Consider the following 21,558-nt stretch of genomic DNA (forward strand, 5'->3'; position numbering starts at 1 on the left):
AGAAGACCCAGTCAAATATGACACCCCCTGAATACAGAATAGCAAGGCCCTTCAGCCCACAATATCTGTACCAGGCAGAATACCAAATTATATTAAATCTTTCTGAATTTATATGATCCATATCCCTCCCTTTTCTGCATATTCATAGGCCTATCTAAAAGCTTCTTAAAAGCACAATCTAATCTGCTTCTACCTCTATCGCTGACTCAGCAGCCTACCACTCTCTGTATGAAAGACGTCACGATGGTGCCGGAGAACCATGGAAATGTTTAGAGAATACTTCTAAATATACTTTTAAGTATATCTCTATTGAATTGCTCTCACTACAATCTGCAGCATTAAATTGCCCTCTAAGAAATGTACTTTTAAACCGCAACTTTCAATTCCTTGCTGAACCAAAGGGGATAACTTTACTCAATTTCACCTGCCCCATCATTGAAATATTCCTACAATCTGTGGACTCACTCTTAAAGACCCTTCATTTCATGCTCTCGATATTTATTGCTTATTTATTTATTATTATATTTCTTTCTTTCTGTATTTTCACAGTTTGTTGTGTTCTGCACTCTGGTTAAACACCGAAGTTTCATTGCTTCTGTTATGCTTATTAGCCTATCGATTTATTGAGTGTACCCACAGGAAAATGAATCTCTGTGTTGTACACGGTGACATATATGTACTTTGATAATAAATTTACTTTGAACTTTGAATGGAACTTACCCCCCTATCTCCTTCAAATTTTCTGCCACTCACCTTAAATGCATGTTCTCTAGCATTTGACATTTTTATCCTGGGGAAAAAATATTCTTACTGTCTACCCTGTCTACACCTCTCATAATTGTATAAACTTCTATGAGGTCTCTTCCCAGTCTCTGAAACCCTAGAAGAAATTATCCAATTTTGTCCAACCTCCCTAATCACTCATACCCTCTAATCCTTTCAGCATCCTGAAATGTAACAATTTCAGGACCTTTCCCCTGTTAGTTTAGTGTAGAACATAGAACAGTATGGCACAGTACAGATTATTCATCCCACGATGTTGAGCCGAACTCTTAACTCACTCTAAGATCAATCTAACCCTTCCCTCCCACAGAGCCCTGCATTCTTCTGTTATCATGTTCCTACCTAAGAGTTTCTTAAATGCCCTTAATAAGGTACCACCCCTGGCAGGGAGTTTTACACATCCACCACTCTCTGTGTAAATACTTCACCTCTGATATCCCCCCCCCACCATACTTTCCTCCAAGCATCTTAAAGTTATGCTCCTTTTATTGGCCATTTCTGCCCTAGAATAAAGTCTCTAGCTGTCCACTCTATCTATGCTTATAAAGCCTCTTTCAAGTCACCTTTGCTCCAAAGAGAAGAGCCCTACCTTGCTCAACCTATCCTTGTACAACATGCTGTCCTATCTGGAATATTAGAGTAATGGACCACCAGTTTAAAAATGAAATTAATAGGAATTTTCTTGCTGAGTATTACAGATCTGTGTAATTATCTGCCCTGATAATCTGTACGTGCTGAGTTACTGAGACTATTGGAATTGAAGGTTGCTGCAATCGGATGGGCAGGTTGTGAGCAAAGATTCAGATATGGATCACTTCTCCTACTACTTGCATTCAGCAGAGATTCCCAACCTTCCTTATGCAATGGACCCCTAACGTTAACCAAGGGGTCAGCAGCTTTCATTGATGATATCCCCGACATCCAGATATTGGAAGTTGATGATACTACAGAAAATTCAGATTGCTTCCAAACCCCTGGAAGTGATCTGAGTTGAAAATGAAAGTATGTAAGAAATATATTACCTTAAGTCACCTGACTAACACTGTCCTTGATTCTTACAACTGTCATTACACCCCAGCTACTGGAAGGTGAAATTTCAAAGTTCTGGTCTCTTAAGTGTTTTATTGGTGTTGTCCTTTGTACCTTAAGCTATTTGATAAGAAAAAAATGTTCAAGGACATTGTGAATAGACAGAACAGTGGATTGCCCAATTAGGCTAAAAGACACATAAACTTGATTAGGCAGGTCAAATGTTTCTGTCCTACAAAACTGCACAATTATGTTTAATATTCCTATGAACATATTCTGCTTGGACTCAAACAGAATACACTCGGTGGCCGGTTTATTAAGTGGAACGCAGTGAGGTTTTCTGCCGCTATAGCCTATCCATTTCATGACATTTTGTGCATTCAGAGATGCTCTTTTTCACACCACTGTTTTTAACGCAGGGTTATTTGAGTTGCAGTCAGCTTGAACCAGTTCTCCTCTGACCTCTCTCATTAACAAGGCATTTTCACCCACAGACCTGTCACTCACTGGATTTTTTTTGTTTTTCACACCATTTCCTGTAAACTCTAGAGACTGGTGTCTGTGAACACTATCGATCATTCCACGGTCAAAGTCACTTGGATCACATTTCTTCCCGATTCTGACGTTTGAGCTGAAACTTGATCATGTCTGCATGTTTTTATGCATCAGGTTGCTGCCATGCGATTGGCTGATGAGATATTTGCATTGACGAGCAGGTGTAGCTAATAAAGTGGCCACTGAGTGTCTGTTCACTCAGTCAGGATGAAGAGTTTGGCCAAAATGCTGTTCCAAGCTCCTGACAATTTCATTCGTTCCTGTTGTATATAATTCTGACCTGGCTTAAGCATCATGAGATTTTGCAAAACGTTACAAAAACATTGCAGTAGAGTTAAGAAGGGTATAGGTGCTCCCCAGAGACGTCACTTTAACCCCTTCCTTGGTAGCCACTGACCAAATACTCACATCACCTGCACCGAAATGTAGCTTCAGATATTGTACTGTAACTGTCCACCAGGAGGCATATGACATTAACTTGTCAATCATTCCAAATCTGGAATTATTAAGATATTGGAGGATCTTCCATTCAACTATTCCAGCACATTTTCCTATACTTTTTTGCTCCATTCTATCCATCGGTAATCTGTCATGCCCCTGAGGTAAACCTTTCCTCGAGTTACCTTTTGCATTGGGCTTGGCCAATGCTGAACCAATTTCTCAGTCACATGCGGACAGGATCAGAGTCGGGTTTACTATCACCGATAGAGTCGTGAAATTTGTTGTTTTGAAGTAGCAGTATAGTGCAAGACATAAAAACTACTATAAGTTACAGAAGTAAATATACAGTGCAAAAGAGGAATAATGAGGCCATAGTAGAGTCATAGAACATTATAGCACAGGAACAGGCCCTTTGGCTCTTCTAGTCCACACTGAACTAGTCCCATCAACTTGAACTCCATACCCCTCCCATCCATGTACCTAACCAGATTTCTCTTAAATGTTGAAATTGAATCTGCATCTGTCACTTGTGCTGCCAGCTATCCACACTCCCACCGTCCTCTGAATGAAGAAGTTCCCCCTAAACATTTTACCTATCACCCTTAACCCTTGACCTCTAAATCCTGTCTCACCCACACTTAGTGGGAAACGCCTGCTGACATTTACCCAATTTGTACTCTTCATTAATTTTGTATACCACTATCAAATCTCCCCTCATTTGCCTCCACTCTGGAGAACAAATTTCTGACCTATTTAAACTTTCCCTGTAATTCAGGTCCTCCCAGCAACATCCTCGTGACTGTTCTCTGCAATAGGCAGTGTTCATGGTTTCATGGACCATTTAGGAATATGATAGCAGAGGGGAAGAAATCGTTATTAAAATGTTGAGTGTGGGTCTTCAGGTTCCTGTATCTCTTCTCCAAATGTAGCAACCCAAAGAGGGCATGTCCCAGATGCTGCCTTCTCTTTAGGCACTTCTTCCTGTAGGTGTCCTCAAAGCTGGGAAGAGCTGCGGCAAAAGATCCAGAGGTGACTGACACAAGAACCTGATAATAAAATAGTTGCCATTTGCAGCCCACTTCCTGAAAGGCCACAAGGAGCCAATTTAATAACACCTTTCAAAACAGGTAAATGAAATAAGTTGCAGTGCTGTGGAGAAAGAGCTTAAATATTTCTTACAGGAAGGTCATCAACCTGAAACGTTCTCAGTTTAGGCAGCATCTGCGTGGAAATGGCTGACTGTTTGCAGCCTCCTCTTTACCTTCCTGCCTTCTCTGCATCCCTTAGACACCAGCGTAGACCAGGTGACCGGTTTGTGAAGCATCCGAACTGCCAACAGTGGTCAGCATGAGCTTCCAGCTGGTGGCCATTTCAAAGCCGATTCCCATTCCCACACCAACCTGTCCATCCTTGGCCTTTTCCACTGACAAACACATACATTCCAGCTGCCCAGTCTACAACCCAAGTATAGGATTTCAGGTAATCCATGCCTGTGGGATCTGTCTGAGTCCGTGACCCTCCGCAGTCTCTTGCAGTCGTAGTGTGCCTTGGAGGTTCCATGCCAGGCTGTGTTGCAACCAGTGAGAATGATCTCTGCTGTACTCCTGTAGAACTCTGCAGGAGTCAATACGATGCCTGATGGGGTGTTGGCTTTATTAGTTGGAGGACTGAGATCAGGAACCACATAGTAATGTTAGACTACACCTGGAGTATTGTGTTCAGATCAGGGATGATGTCAGAGGTAGTTTCTTTACACAGAGAGTGGGAAGTGTCTGATACGCTCCGCCAGGGAAATAGTAGATGTTGATACATTAGGCTTCTGTACCAATCTGATGTGGTAATACGAAGTGGGCACATCCCAGATGATGAGGGTGATGCTGCCTTTTTAGACATCACATTTTGAAGCTGCATGGTGGTGAGGGTTTGGCCTGTGATAGAGCTGGCAGAACCTATAGCCTCCTGCAGCCTCTATACCAGCCTGTGATGCACCCAGTCAGCACATCTATAGAGACTGGCAAGAGGTCGAGGCCCTACCTCAGCAGTCAAGTCCCTTGAAGTCTCCTCACAACTCATGACCCCACCCAGTTTCATGTCATTGACAGTGTTAGGAATGTCATACGTAGCTCCCATAGAAGGCAGCTCAGCACAGGAAGAGACAGTCCGGTTCACGATGTTGGTGCCAACCATGATGCTAAATGGATGGTGAGGATTGCTGAGAGAATCATCAGGATCTCTCTCCCCTCCTCCCACACCCACTATCTAGGACATATAGCAGAAGTACTGATTTTGCAGAGCCCCTCTGCATTGTCAAAGACCGCCCCCCCCCCACTTTCTGTCCCACGATTCCCTTCTACCATCAGTCTGAAGGTACCACAGTATAAGACTGTTAGGCTGGGAAACAGTTTCTTCTCCCAGGCCAGGGGTTCTAAACCTCTAGTCCACAGACCCCTTGCTTAATGGTATTGGTCTGTGGCATAAAAAAGGTTGGGAACCCCATCCCCAGGCTGTGGGACTTCTGAACACACTGCTGCCACCCAGTACACGTTACTCATGACAGCGCCAGTAGTTGAAATACCGTTGTATATTTAACTACATGTCATATATGAACTTTGTGTCAACTTGTATACAGAATACTTTTAAATTTTCTCTTAATATTATTACGTTAATATTATTTTATGTGCTGTATTTGATATATGTACTGTGCTTTGCACTTTGGTCCCAGAGGAATGTTTAAATTAACTGTATACATGTGTGGAGCTGAATGACAATGAACTTGAACTTGAAATGAAACCAATCCCACAAACATGGATGACAAGCACTGGGTTTTTTGGTTCCTCACTAGTCAGTGCCTCCTAACCAGAAAAGATCCATTTATTCCTATTTTCCCTTTCTTGTCTGTAAATGTCAATGTTTAATGCATTCCAGCTTGCCACGTTATTTTTCACATTAACCTCTTTCCTACGATTTTATCAAAGCCTTCTGAAAATCCATATACACGTAAGAGAGGCTGCTTGGCGGTGGAGGGGGGGTCACGAGGACTGTTGTTTCTTCTCTCTGAGTCTGGAGAGAAATTCTAGTGCCTGATTAACCTTTGAGAACAAGGAACTCTCTTAGAACACAGAACATGGAACAGAACAGCACAGTACAGGCCCTTTGGTGCAGATGTTGTGCCAATCTTTTAACCTATTCCGAGAACAAGCCAATGCTTCACTCCCACATAGCCCACCATTTTAATTTCATCCTAACTCTCCCTAAGGTGTCTGCCACTACCACCACCCCTGGCCGCACGTTCCATGCACACATCTCTCTGTGTAAAAAGCTGTCTCTGACATTGCCAGGGGACTTGGGAGCCCTTGTACAGGATTCCCTGAAGGTTAATTTGCAGGTTGAGTCTGTGGTGAGGAAGGCAAATGCAATGTTAGCATTCATTTCAAGAGGACTAGAAATATAAGCAATGATGGAATTTGAAACTTTATAAGGCACTGGTGAGGCCCCACTTGGAGTATTGTGAGCAGTTTTGGGCCCCTTAGCTTAGAAAGGATGGGTTGAAACTGGAGAGAGTTTAAAGGAGGTTCATGAAAATGATTCTAGGATTGAATGACTTGTCATATGAAGAATGTCTGATGGCCCTGGGACTGTATTCACTGGAATTCAGCAGAATGAAGGGTGACCTCATTGAAACCTGTCGAATGGTGGAAGGCCTTGATAGAATGGATGTGGAGAGGATGTTTCCTATGGTGGGAGAGTCTAGGACCAGAGGACACAGCCTCACAATAGAGGGGCATTCTTTTGGAATGGAGATGAGGAGGAATTTCTTTAACCAGAGAGTGGTGAATCTGTGAAATTCTTTGCCACAGGCAGCTGTGGAGGCCAAATCTTTATGTATATTTAAGGCAGAAGGTGATAGATACTTGATTAGTCAGGGCATGAAGGGATACGAGAGGAAGACAGGAGATCGGGACCAAGAGGAAAAATGGATCAGCCATGATGAAATGGCGGAGCAAATTCAATGGCCCAAAAGGCCTAATTCTGCTCCTATATCTTTATGGTCTGTGGTCTTCCAGGAGTGTAATTGGACCTGCTACAGACTGGAATCTTTCCATGCAGGAAACAATCTGCTAATGCAGGGTTTGGTCCCAAAACATCAGGAATTCCCTTCCACCTACAGATGCTGCTGTTCTTCCAGTGGATTATTTATTTATTGAGTACAACACAGAATAGGCCCTTCTGGCATTTTAACGCCACACCGTCCAGCAAACCCCCGATTTAGGATTTAGCCCGAAACGGGAACACCCGGTGTAAGTTTTTGCGGGGTGATTGTACAACACCTTGCAGACAGTGGTGGGAATCGAACCCGGGTTGCTGGTACTGTAAACCGTTGTGCTAATCACTACGCTATCAGATTGTCAGTTGCTCCAGATTCTAGTATCACAGTTTCCAAATTGCTTTTCCTGAAATGGGGTAAAAATCAGTTTTTCTTTCAGAATGAGATACATATTTGGTGAGGGGGGGGGAATAGAAAACAAAATTCTGACTTCTCCCCTTCCTTCCTTCCTTTCCAGTCCTGACGAAGGGTCTCGGCCTGAAACGTCAACTGTTTACTCTTTCCCATCGATGCTGCCTGGCCTGCTGAGTCCCTCGGATTTTGCAAAGTGTGTTGCTTTGCATTTCCAGCATATGCAGATTTCCTCACGTTTAAACAAAAATATCCACTGATGCTGGAAATCAGAACACTCTAGCCAAAGATCATCAAACCAAACCATTAGCTGTTCGTCCCTCCATACACGCTGCCTGACCTACAGAACACTTGCAGCATTTTCTGTTTCAGGAACACTTCTACTGACTGGCCTCTCCGTCCGAGTCGAAGCTCAATCCACAACAGAGTGAATCTCAGTGCACACATATCAGACAAGGAGTCTGTTCTCAGTTTCCTCGTTACGGTGCTGCCCCCTCACCTCCGACTGGACTGGAGGTAATAGGGCCAGCTGCTTGGTGTCCTCTCCGGAATCTAGATGACTCAACTTCAGTTAGATCTCCTTGTTGATTTGTTTCGTTTTGTCTTATTTGGGAAGCAACGCCTTAATTTAACATCACAGCTAAAGCACAAGAGATTCTACAGATGCTGGAAATGCAGAGCGACTGAGCCGGTCGGGCAGGATCCTTCACCAGCAGCTCTTCCCCTTCCTTTCCAGTCCGGAGGAAGGACTCTCCAGAGGCTGCCTGAACTACCGAGTTCCTTCCGTATTTTGCGTGTGTTGATCTGAAAGTCTGCATTTGACTCTTTAGAAATCCTAGAGTACAGCATTGACTCTCTTACGTTATGCGATCGAAACGCCCAGCGTTCAGTTTAAACTCACTTCAATCTTCTTACTCACAACTAATACCCAGGATTTTTTAAAGGGGAATGAGTCTTCAGAACAGGATAAAACGGCATCTTCTGCGTGCCAATATATTTTAAGTCTGTTTAAAATCTTATTTTGGATCTAAATCGTACAAATTTGCCGCTGAAAAGCAAGATTATGTTCAACTGAGTCGTAAAAGATGGAAAATCAGATAAGACTCGCATATTTCTCAGAAATAAAACGCCGTGATTGTCCGGAAGCAAGAAAGGGCAGCAAGGAACGGTAAAGAATAATGGACTGAAAAGGGTGATACAGTCTTGGTCACTAACTCGAATTGACCCTTAACAGAGTAAATCCGCAGTAAAACTTTAAAAATGCATCAGTTGTATGTTGCAAGGACTCAAAGCTGTTCTCACTCTAACTCACATAACCCGTGAGTCGGTTACTATCAGTAAATCAGCAATGAGTTGACTTTAAATTTGAAATCAGCGGTTCCACGGAACCGGTATCATGTGAAAGAGTCTGAGAAAAATGCAACCAAGCGACAATGTGACCTTCAAGGAGTTGGATGTGTTACTGGCTCCGTCTCCACCCAAACGAGGTGGTAATTGATGTGGGTGAGGAGGCTGGAGCAGTAACAATGGTTTGTTACAGTTACAAAGTGCGGACCCCGGGTTACGCTCGGCCGCGCAGCAGCACCCCCCCCCCCCCCCCCCCACCCGTGTCCGCCCGGGACAATGGGCCGGCGCGCGAGCCTCCCGGGGGCTTCGTCAGCCCGGCCAATCACACAGCGAGGAGTGCCGCGGCCGACCAATCAGACGCGCGGCTGCCGCGCCCCGGAGCCGCTCGCGCGCTCTCGCGGTAGCTTTGCCGCCTTAAAGCTTCACTTCCGCTGCAAAGTCGGCCATTTCATCGGCGCCGGCAAGAGTGCGGGGTGCTGTGTGGTCAGTCAGTGCGTGTGTATATATATTTTAAAAAAAGACACTTGTATTCAATATTTAACACAAAGGTCGCGAAGGTAAATTGAAGAAGCTCGAAATGGCAACAGACAAGATCATAAGTTTCAGTAAGGATTTCCTGGCTGGTGGCGTAGCTGCTGCCATCTCCAAGACGGCTGTAGCCCCAATCGAGAGAGTGAAGCTTCTACTGCAGGTAATCGAGGCCTTTTAATGCAATTTCGGCGTCTCCAACAGTTGATTATCTTTTCTTTCCTCTGTACTAAAGCAGACTGCTGGCGGGCGAAATGACGGCATTGCATCCAGTCTTGGTGGTTATCCGTAGGAAAAATTGGCTGTAATGAAACTATTTTTCCTCCACTCCAGTAGAAGTAGAATGTAAAATGGAGCTTCCTCCTTCGATCACCCAGTACCTTACTGAAAATGTGTGTCTTCCCCTATTCGGCTAATAAGCATCTACTTAGCATTTACGTTAAAGCGTTTTGCATTCATGTGGCCGCCATCCGTAGTGTCTTTATTTTTTTTAAAAATGTCAATTTTTAAACGTGACTTACAAGACAATCAAGGTCGTAGCAAGGAGAAGGAGCGCGGCCTATTGGACAAGGCCAGTTAACATTGATGGAGGAGGCGCCAAGAGAGGGAGGTCTAGTCTGCAGTCATCTCGGCCTCGCTTCCTACTGTGGATCCGGAGGCGAACCGGGTGGGGGAATTAACCCGATGGGAGAGGTTTTTAAACATTTTTTAGTAAAAGTTGTTCAGTGATGGTTAGAGGAACAAGAGCTTCTCGTGAGGAAGCAACGCCGGGCCTGGCTCCGACCTGCTCATTGTTCCCAAGGCACGTGTATTGTAAGGGGGGAGGGGGAATCTGTCGGTAAAATCACCAGGATCTCTCTTGTTCAGTCTAGTGAGGTTGTCGTCGTGACAAGAATTTGGATAGTTTCAGCTGTTCTGCCCCTCCCAGAAGGTGTTTCCCCGCTTGCTGCGATGACTAATCTGTCGCGGAATCCCGCAGTCGCTGTGCAGAGGGAAGGGATGCGCCAGTGACTGCGGAATTCGCATGCCGGTGGGTCGGAGCTGCAATACAGCGCACCCGCCATCGCTCTAGGGGCTTTTGCAGTCTGCCCGGTGCAGCAGGCGCCCAATGTCGTGGCATCTAGTGCTACCGGAAACGCAAGCCGGTAGCTAAGGAAACGGTGTGCAGGCAATGCAGTTGGAAGGTCAAACCTGCCCTTGCCACTTAGAAGTCGAGACAGGGTCACCTTAGTGCTTGGGGGCGGGATTAGTTTCCCAGCGTGGCTGCTTTGTACAGATCAGCTTCACCAGTGCGGAGTCCAAAGGATGTTTAGATACCGTTCCTGGCCATTTTGATACCCCCAACTAATTTGAGTGTATCTATTACAGGTGCAACATGCGAGCAAGCAGATAGCAGCAGAAAAGCAATACAAAGGGATAATTGACTGTGTTGTACGCATCCCAAGAGAGCAAGGTTTCATCTCCTTCTGGCGTGGGAATTTGGCCAATGTGATCAGATACTTCCCCACCCAGGCACTCAACTTTGCTTTCAAAGATGTGTACAAGCAGATCTTCCTCGGTGGTGTTGACAAGAAACAGTTCTGGCGCTACTTTGCTGGTAACCTGGCGTCTGGCGGTGCTGCCGGGGCCACGTCTCTCTGCTTTGTCTACCCACTCGACTTTGCCCGGACGCGCCTGGCCGCGGATGTTGGGAAGTCTGCCTCAGAGAGGGAGTTCTCTGGTCTGGGCAACTGCCTTGCCAAGATCTTCAAATCAGACGGCCTGAAGGGACTTTACCAGGGCTTCAACGTGTCTGTACAGGGCATCATCATCTACAGAGCTGCATACTTCGGGATCTATGACACTGCCAAAGGTGAGCCTGCGACGCCTCGTCCATGCGCTCATGTTCGCAAAGTTGCTTCCTGCAGGTGCTAAGCGCTACTGTTCTCTTTTCTCCTCCAGGAATGCTCCCAGACCCCAAGAACACCCACATCGTGGTCAGCTGGATGATTGCTCAGACTGTGACAGCTGTTGCTGGTGTGACTTCCTATCCATTTGATACTGTGCGTCGTCGTATGATGATGCAGTCTGGGCGGAAAGGAGGTAGGTTCTGGGCACAGGAGCCAGTCGGTATCTTGTAGCTGTTGAGTTCGTATCTTTATTGCATGCTTAAGACAGAACTGGGCTTGTTCCCTGACCTGCAGCACCTACACAGTAAATAATTACCATCACAGTAAGAAATATTTTAAAAAGTACTGCAGAAGGAGCTTACTGGAGTTCCTGTGGCTGTAATTGTCCTGAGCCGGAATATTTACTGATTCCTTTTGGAGCTGGACATAGTCCTCACTCCCTGCCAGCATTGTTTATGGGAGGGGTGAGAGAAGCTGACAACTACCTACTATTCGTGGTTGCTTGACACTCCAGTGGAGAGTCGTGCTGGGTAGATGCATTGTGTGGGATCTCACAAGCCTCACTATTCCGGGTAGAGCAGAGTGACCTTTCATTTCACCAATCACTTGCCCCCTTGTATTCCTTCCCCTCTACACTTCTGCCTCCTTTCTTTCCAGTCCTGGTGAAGGGTTTCGGCCCAAAACGTCAACTGTTTATTCCACTCTGACTGACCAGCCGAGTGACATTTTGTGTTACTTTTGATGATTGGTTGAGGTTTTCTTTGATAGAGGTTGAGCTAACTTTTCTTTTTAATTCTTTCTATTTCCAGCTGACATCATGTACAAAGGAACAATTGACTGCTGGAAGAAAATCTTGCAGGATGAGGGTGGCAAAGCTTTCTTCAAAGGTGCTTGGTCCAATGTCCTGCGAGGCATGGGTGGTGCTTTTGTGCTGGTCTTGTATGATGAATTCAAGAAATTTGTTTAAATGGTCACAGACGTCAATGTTGCGTGAACCAGTGTTGTACTGTAACATATCTTGTACATTCATGGACTTTCTCAAAAATTACACCTATTTATAGGGGCCCATCTGGTAAAAAGCTGGTTTGGGTTATGAAGCGACCATGTTAAATGACCACAATCATTCTCTGTACACTTAGTATCATTCCGTAATGATGGGACTAAATCATTTCATCCAGCCGGTCTGCTCTTTTTAAATTACTGTAACTAAAAATAAAATTGACAGTGTAAATGTCTGTAGCCTTTATTAATGTTTCATTTATATCCACACTTCTCAGCCAGTCTGTATACATTTTTCATAGGATTTATCCCTTTGTGCATATTTTGTTGTCCCTGGGGCTAATTGTGGATACAGTTGTTATTCTGTTTCCTGATCTGGGGGATGAGTCTACTGTTTACCTGAAGGAGTTCACTGATTTTTTTTTAATGCAGCAGACCATCCAGCTTCCTGTTCAAATGGCTTTTTTTTTGTCAGCCTTGACATTAAAAACTAAAGAATTATGATTTCATTGGCAGCTACTCTTCTGCAGCTAGTTGCCTGAATTGCAAGTTGTAGTTTGTACTGTAGGAGCTTTTTTTGCCTTAATATACAGGCCATTTAAACAGGAAAATGTGAATTCTGTTGCCTATAAAGTCAACTTGGGCCTGGGATATGTATAAAGTATTTTTTCTTTATGATTATTGTCTACAGCTGGTCTCCTCATACAACTTAAAAGACTTGCCCTGGACTGGCTTTTGTAGACGCTTGTATAGCAAATTAGATTGGAACACAATTTGATGCTTGGTTGTAAGTCATAATTTTGCAGCGGAATGGGTATAGCTGCCAAGGTGGCGTGTTGACAGCTGTGTTTTGGATTAGCTTGTAGTGGGCTGGAATGGTGTGAAATTCTGGGTGTGCAGCTACACTTGTCACTATGCCATGTCTTACAAAGTAGCAGTTTGATCTTCCTAGACAAATGGTTGCATCTGATACATTAATCCCTAATCAAAACCCTAATTCGTCTGGATGCTTTCAGTCCCTTCTCATTGGCTGATACTGCACCAGTAAAACTGCCCTTGGTTGTTGATCCATATTTACATTCTGTAAAGTCTATGAATGGTTACAAAGTGATTGAATATTAGGATTTTGCTTGTAACTATGTTTAACAGGTATAGGCTTATCAGATCTGACATTAAAACATTTTTATTGGGTTCAATTGAAATCATGGGTCTTGAGTAATGAAATGGCTGCTCATTTTATTTCTAGCAGCTTGCTTGAACTTCATGCCTGGGTTACAAGTGAGGATGGGTAAGGTTCCTGCCTGCTGGATAAATCCATTCATTTTGCTCTGACCCCCCAACCCCATTTTGTTCATTGTCTCCTTCCAGTCCATGTGAAGGATCTTGACCTGAAACATTTCCCTCCACGGATGTTTCCTGACTTTCTGTGTTCCTCCAGCAAGACTGACGCTAGTCTCAGCAGGATTAATATTGATGAAGCTGTCATTAGCTTTGGTGTTACTGGTCTGGGGGTTGGTAAAGTAAATGGCAAGGCATGAAAGCATCAGTGGGGTTGAAACGTGCAGCATGGGCTTGGTACCAATGACTTCACAGAACCTACATACACAATATTAGTTGTCAATAAAAACAGCTGCATTATTAAGTTTTATTTTCCAAGATTCATGGCCTTAATGTTGAAAGAAAACATTGTTACTGAAATTCTTGGAAAGTCACTGACCTGAAAAGCTGGCTCTGGTTATGCAAAGGTTCCCTGACCTTTCTAACAAATTATTTTACCGGGGGATTAGAGTCACAGAGTGGTAGAGTGCAGAAACACTCCTTTAGCCCATCTAGTCTACTGAACTATGATGCTGCCGCGTCCCATTGACCAACACTGGGACTGTACCCTGCCCGCCCATGTACTTACCACTGTTATTGTTGGATTAGTTGCCTCTTGTCAACAAATACTGCTGACTGGCATTTGATCGCATTAAATTCAAAAGCTTCAGAGTGTTATTAGCTGTGAAAGAAACCCAATTATATTATTGACTCAACCTGGAATATGTTTGAATTTGGGGTACACATTTTGTCCTCCTGTTTTTCAGATGTATCTATTTGCTTAGTGAATGCTATTTTAATAAAACTAATGCATCTGGAAATTTGTACAGCAGTTTTCACCCTCTTGCTTTCAAAGGGAAGGATGAAGATAATCTCTGATAAGAATTTCTCCTTTCAGAATATTGTCACTTATGAAGGTTCTTAGTGAGAATAAAGGAATGCAAAATAATTATCAATAGGTGCCTTCATGTTTGAGGGAAAAGATGTAGGTTCTCAAATAGTACCTTTTTGAAACTTATCTTGCTGTGCAAAGTGCTTCCGTCTGAAGAACCTACTGTTCTCCTTGAAGCCAAGTTAGAGCCATCAGGACTGTCCCCGAGGCTGCTGGTGGAGCAGACTCGATGGACCAAATGGCCCAATTCTGCTCCTATATCTTACAGTCTTATGAATGTGCATCCTCGTTGCTATGGATCAAGAGGTGTTGAAATTCATGGATCATTGACACTGGGGCTGGATTGACCCTGGCTGTGTCATCTGGGAGACTATCTGATGTTGAAATGCCCCAAGATGTCCCAGTGCATTCTAGGAAGTATCTCGGTGTCATTGTTAATTGAGAGCTATAACAAAGTATCAAATCCCTTTTCTAGTGGAGAGCTGATGGTTTGTGCTGTTACGGAATTTGTTTTCATATTGCAAGTCTATTGTGTATCTGTTTTAATAAGAAATTTCAAATTTGACCAAGTTCTGTGTGGTAGAGCTAAATATGATTTTTCAACAGTGAAATACAGGGAATTACTTGGATCAGGCAGTATCTGTAGTACAGATTCATGGTGTTGGTTCATTTCCTGGAATCTTTTTGCACAGTCTTAGATGCAGTCCCAAATCTGAACAACTCGAGATTTTAAGCCACTCTTTGTTCAAGCAATTTAAATCTCTGCCTTAAGATTCCTCATTCATTGCATCAGTAGGAACAGCAATTCTGCTTCCTCATGCTGGATAACTGGAGAGTGTCTGCTCATGGCATTGTTTAACGTGATGCACGGGCAGCCACCCTCCACCTGGTCCTTGATAGATTGGGGTCAGGGTCAGTTCAGATTGACTGGGGAACCCGAGATGCTGCAGCCTCCTTCCACCTTCACTGCTGTTGTGTCATCCTCTACCAACCAGCTCCACTGTTCAGGTCTTGGTTGGATCACTCACTCTAGAATTACACCCTTGACCTTGCCACCATGGGTGACCTTACCAGAAGCTTACCAGTGCAAAATGGCTGAACTCCAGGTGGCATTGCTCTCAGAAATCTCTGGCCTCTCCACCACAAGGTGGCAATGCTTGGAGAAGATGTTGAGTAGCTAATTTTGACTAGTTTAATACTTATGTTTAATTCTAAAATCCGTATCAGAATACAAGTGCTGAATCTATTCGCAAAATATTTTTTTGCAGTTCCACTGAAGGATTGAGGACCCAAATTCTGCTAGTTTCTTTTCCCACAAAAAGCCTGACCAGTGTTTTCAAATAACTTTTTAAAAGAAAATACTTGCAATTGTTTTGGTTCACAACATTAGAAGCTATTGATAATTAAAATTACATTCTTACTCAAGTCACAAAATTTACTTGATATTAATACATTGTTTCAAAAAACTAAAGATTGCTGACCTGAAAAGTTTAAGTTGAAATTGTCTGAAACAGAAAGAATTTTACTCCCTTGCATTGTGAAATTTAAATAAATTCTAAACTTCAACCAAATCCATTGAAACTGATGATTGCTGTGTGAAGTCATGGTAAATTGAAAGCTATTTCAATGTTTACTTTTTGGCCCACTCATTGTTTTGTGCTTCAAGCTAGGTCCAATGACAACAGGAGAGTTGAATTCTCATGTGATACTAATGATCAAGATAACAATTACTGAATGGAAATCTGACACTGATTTTGGATTTTGTTCAATTTAGCTAGGTTAATGCGTCTGGTGATCAGTTACAAGGGTTCTTTTACGGTTAAAATGCACAGCTGACAGTTTTTTTCAAAGCACCAAGAGCTCCTGACATGCTTAAGCTCATCCTTTCTGCATCTACACATTGGAGTGCAGAGTTATGGAATGTTATGACTCTTGCTGCTATTATGAATGACTTAACTGAGATGAGTAGTTTAGTGTGACTAATACAGGGCTGGGACCACATCTTCGAAAATACACATCCCTCTAGTAACCAAACCTTCACCATAGTGAAATGGATAGTGTAAAAAGCACCCTAAAGGCACAACAATTTCTAAATGTGAAGAGGGAGTTGGTTCTGCCATTCAAAGGAGTGAATGGACATCTTGCCTTTGATAATATGGGACCATGTTTTTTATGTATAGTAACCCAGGGATAGCCTGTAAGGAGATAGCTATTTCCAGAAAAAGATTTAAGATTGTTTATTGTCATTCAGTGCAAAGGAGAACAAAATCATTATTCTGGATCCAATGCAGCATAAAAAACACAATAAATATAGAAGCTATTCTATAAAGTACTATGTGCTAGTAACTATTACATACAGACTGTTCTTATAAATCAGCCAAACCATAAGTATGCAAAACTTAATGGAAGAGTAATGACACCAATTCTACAGAACAACACACAAAATGCTGAAGGCAGCATCTGTAGAAATAAATGAGTCAAGTTTTGGGCTGAGACCCTTCAGGACTGGGAAGGAAGGTGCCAGAAGGTGGTAGGTAAATCAAAAAGGCTGGAGAAGAAGGAATCTGATACAAGAGGAGAGTGGACCATAGGAGGAAGAGATAGGTGAGGAGAAGAGGCTAGAGCGGGGAATAGAAGAGGGGAAGAATTGCCAAAGAGGGAAATTGATGTTCATGCCATCAGGTTGGAGGCTACCCAGACAGATCTGGCAGCAGATGGAATGTCAGAGAGGTCCATGGCAGATGGAGGAGAGAGAGACTGAGACAAGGCCCATAGGCTTCTCCACATAGTGGAGAGGGTGGTGCCCTGTACTGTTCTACAGAAGGCAAGAGTCTAAGCATTGCCATGACAAAAGGGTGGAATGCAAATGCTCTGCGATAAATAGAAATGCTCTGAAACAGACCCAATGGCAACAGAGTGGAGACCAAACGTATATTTCAATGTAATTTTCTGTTGCATCATTAATTTGTCCATAAACTTAATTATGTTCAATATTTGTACAAAAAGCTGGTTACAAGCTGAAAATTTGCAATGAAATGTGTCTGGATGTCAAGCAAAACAGTTTTTTTACTGTATCTTTGTACATTTGACAGTAATTTAAAAATTACTGATTCATCAATGAAGTGTAGCTGGAGGGAGGAAATGACCCTAGACTGCAGGTCCATACTTGAGAGGCAGCGAGTGTTAAAAAGGCATTGAATTATTGATGGTCCTATTAACAAAAGGGCATGCTAGGACCCTGTAACATTCATTGGGCCACAGAAACTGCACAGATCAGGTTGGCATGTCTACATCCACACTATGGGGAGATGATGAGGATCTTTGCCTCCACAGCCATCTGTGGCAATGAACACCACAGATTCACCCCTCCGCCTAAAAGAAAATTCTCCTCAGCTTTGTTCTGAAGGAATGTCCTTGTATTCTGAGGTTATGGCCTCTGGTCCTACACTCCCCCACTATAGGAAATGTGTACTGTATCTAGGTCTTTCAATATTCAGTAGGTTGCAATGAGATCCCCCTTTATTCTCAACTCCAGCAAGTACAGATCCAGAGTCATCAAACGCTCCTCATTGGTTAACCCTTTAATTCCTGGTGTCATGAACCCCAGGACTGCTCACAATATTCCAGATATGGCCGGACCAATGCCTTAAATCCTCAGCATTATATCCTTGCTTTTATATTCTAGTCCTCTTGAAATGAATGCTAACATTGCATTTGCCTTCCTTACTGACTCAACCTGCAAGTTAACCTTTAGGGAATCCTGCACCATGGCTCCCAAGTCCCTAAATGCACCTCTGCTTTCTGGATTTGTACCCTGTTTAGAAACTATAATACACCTTTATTCCTTCTACTAAAGTGCATGACCATACACTTCCCCACACTGCATTCCACCTGCCGCTCTTGCTCCCACCATCTGCCTATTACCTCTCTTCACCTGGATCCAACCACAACCTGCCAGTTTTTCCACCTGTTTATACTGCCTATCTTCTCAGGTGAAGGTTCACGACTTGAAATGTTCCCTCCACAGATGCACCCTGACCCGTTGAGACCTTCCAGCACTTTGTATGTGTCCCCTCTACACTTCCAGTCCAAGTGGAGGGATTTGGTCTGAAAGGTCGGCTGTCCAATTCCCTCCGCAGATTCTGTCTGACTTGCAAAGATCCTCCAGCACTTTGCTTGATCAGTGTTTCCTGCAATTTCTTTTTTTACTTTAGTTTGAATTGAGCTGGACTGCTTTTACTAAGGAAGACCATGATCACAGAACACTACAGCTCATCTACTTTGTGCCAAGCTGCTATTCTGCCTGGTCCCATGGACCTTCATGTGGACGTACCATAGCCTTCCATACCCCTCCCATTCACGTACCTATCCAAATTTCTCTCAAATATTGAAATTGAACCTGCATCCACCCTCTCGTTCCACACTCTCACTGCCCTCTGAGTGAAGAAGTTCCCCCCATGTTCCCCCCATGTTCCCCTTAAGCATTTCAACTTTTACCCTTAACCCATGACCTCTAGTACCAGTCTCCCCAGCCTCAGCGGAGAAAGCCTGCCTGAGTTTACCCTGTCTGTACCCCTCAGATCTTTTCTGCAATTTAAAATATCCCTGAAGGAATTGTGAAAAGGGAGGATTCCTTTTCACTTAAATCATCAGGAAGAAAGGTAAAGATTAGTCATCATTTCCCGGGTTTGCTTCCTGCGTCCAGCTTGTCACATTACCGTGTCTGAGTGACACTGAGAGCGTGGATTGGGGGAGTTGTGCGCAAAGTCTCATGGCGTGCGAAGGGAGGTAACCACGCCGCCCCGTGAATGACTCACTCTGCAGTGACATTTCCCAATTTTCTTTCGCAATTTGCGCAGCGGCTTCCTGCCGGGCATGCTCAGTGTGCTCTTGCGGATGTGGAAAGAAAATGCAGCACCAGGAGCAAAGTTTGGAAGTGGGGGGGGGGGGAAACAGGTCACCTTTGATGGTAACTATTTTACCACGGAAACGGCCTTCCCTCCAGAGAAGCACACAAGGCGGGAAAGGCAGCCCGATTCACACACCCAGTCTGTCATTCAGAGCATGAAAAATAACACCGCCGGCAGGAAGTTAAAATAAATCCTGGGAAGATGACAGGCTCACCGCCGGTCAGAAGGACTTCTCCTTGGACACAAGCCATTGCGGTCTCTCTACTCCCGTCCAGATTTAGTCCAGTGTGAAACTGAACTAACAAAGTGCCTTTCAACAACGTTTTAATCCCATTAGGCGACTGACTGGATTACACCTCAGGGTTAGGAGCGCCGGTGTGGGTTCTGAGGAGGCTGGTGAGACCAACGCGGCAACTGCAGACTCGTCAACAGTGGGGTCGGGAATTGCCCCACAGGGCACGTGGGTGGCTAGTTTGTGAGGTGATGTACCCGTACCAAAGGTCTCAGTGCTCCCCGCTGCTTGGCATCAGTACCAGCCTGGTTCCCCGCTTCTCCACTTCAAGCTGGAGGTTCCCCAGAGACAGTGAAGATCGTGTATTGTTCATGGATTTGAGACTAGCCTGTAAGTCTGTCCACTGTTCCAGTATCTGACATGGAATGTGTTTTGGGAATTTGTTGATGGGATCCCATTGAGGACATCTTCAAAAGGCAGTGCCTCAGGAATGAGGCATCCATCAATAAGGACCCTCACTATCCAGAACTTGCCCTCTTCTCATTATGACCATCAGGGAGTAGATATAGGAGCCTGAAGACACACACTAGACGTTTTAGGAACATCTTCCCCACCACCATATGATCTCTGAATGGTTCATGAACACTACCTCACTATTTTGCTTTCTTTTTACGCTACTTAACCAATAATGATCTTTTATATCTTGCCTTGTAATTCCTCCACAAACAACAAAATTCATGACATACGTCAGTGATTCTGATTCTGGCAAATATTTTGGTGATGGGCACATGAACCCCACTGTCGCTCGCGGAGAGAAGGACGAGTTGGCCTGGAAGAGGATACCAAGGTCAGTTCGCTTGTTCTTCCAATGAGTTTGTGGAGACTATATATAGGGACTTACTTTGCAGTGCTCTGTGATGCCCACTATGACATAGGAGTAGAATCAGGCCATTCAGCCCATCGAGTCCTCTCCATCATTTCATCATGGCTGATCCCAGATCCCATTCAACCCCATAGACCTGCCCTCGCACCAGATCCCTTGATGCCCCGACCAATCAACTTCCGCCTTAAGTATACCCACGGACTTGGCCTCCACCACAGTCTCTGACAGAGCATTCCACCGATTCACCACTCTCTGGTAAAAAAAAAATCCTCATTACCTCTATTCTAAAAGGTCACCCCTCAATTTTGAGGCTGTACCCTCTAGTTCTGCATACCCTCTCCAGAGGGAAGATCCTCTCGACATTCACCCTATCTAGTCCTTTTCAACATTCGGTAAGTTTCAATGAGAATCCCCTGCTATTCTTCTAAATTCCAGTGAGTACAGGCCCAAACGCTCCTCATATGTAAGTCCCTTCATTCCCGGAATCATCCTTGTGAACCTTTCCTGGACTCTCCAATGACAACACATCCTTTCTGAGATATGGGGCCCAAAACTGTTGACAATGCTCCCAAGTGCGGCCTGACCAGTGTCTTATAAAGCTTCAGCTTTTATATTCTATTCCCCTTGAAATTAATGCCAGTTTGCATTTGCCTTCTTTACCACAGACTCAACCTGTGAATTAACGTTCTTGGAGTCTTGCCCTTTGTACCTCTGATGTTTGAACCTTATCCCCGTTTAAATAATAGTCTGCACTATTGTTCCTTTTACCAAAATGCATTATCATACATTTCCCTACACTGTATTCTATCTGCCACCTTTTGCCCATTCTTCCAATTTGTCTAAGTCCTGCTGAAATCGCATTGCTTTCTCAGCACTACCTACCCCTCCACCTATCTTCATATCATCCATAAACTTTGCCACAGAGCCATCAATTCCATTATCTGTCATTGTCAAACAATATGAAAAGTAGCAGTCCCAATACTGATCCCTGAGGAATATCACTAGTCACTGGCAGTCAACCAAAAAAGGCCCCCTTTTATTCTTACTCTCTGCCTCCTGCCTATCAGCCATTCCTCTATCCATGTCGGTATACTTCCTGTACCACTGTAGGATTTTATCTTATTAAGTAGCCTCATGTGAGGCAGCTTATCAAATGCCTTCTGAAAATCCAAGTAAATGACATCCACTGCCTCTCCTTTGTCCACCCAGCTTATTACTTGCTCGAATTCTAACAGATTTGTCAGGCAAAATTTCCCTTTACAAAAGCCATGCTAACTTTTACTTATTTTATCATTAG

General features: G+C 43.9%; 1 protein-coding gene across 1 annotated transcript; it reads left to right on the forward strand.

Moving 5' to 3' along the window:
- The first annotated feature begins 9,048 nt into the window (after positions 1-9,048).
- Positions 9,049-12,263, forward strand: slc25a5 (solute carrier family 25 member 5). Its single transcript, XM_059976761.1, has 4 exons — positions 9,049-9,302; positions 10,508-10,991; positions 11,081-11,221; positions 11,838-12,263. Exons 1-4 carry the CDS (start codon positions 9,189-9,191, stop codon positions 11,993-11,995), a joined length of 897 nt encoding a protein of 298 aa, XP_059832744.1. The 5' UTR covers positions 9,049-9,188; the 3' UTR covers positions 11,996-12,263.
- The last annotated feature ends 9,295 nt before the right edge of the window (positions 12,264-21,558 follow it).

This window comes from Hypanus sabinus, chromosome 8 (genome assembly GCF_030144855.1).
Source record: "Hypanus sabinus isolate sHypSab1 chromosome 8, sHypSab1.hap1, whole genome shotgun sequence".
In the NCBI taxonomy this organism is placed as follows: domain Eukaryota; kingdom Metazoa; phylum Chordata; class Chondrichthyes; order Myliobatiformes; family Dasyatidae; genus Hypanus; species Hypanus sabinus.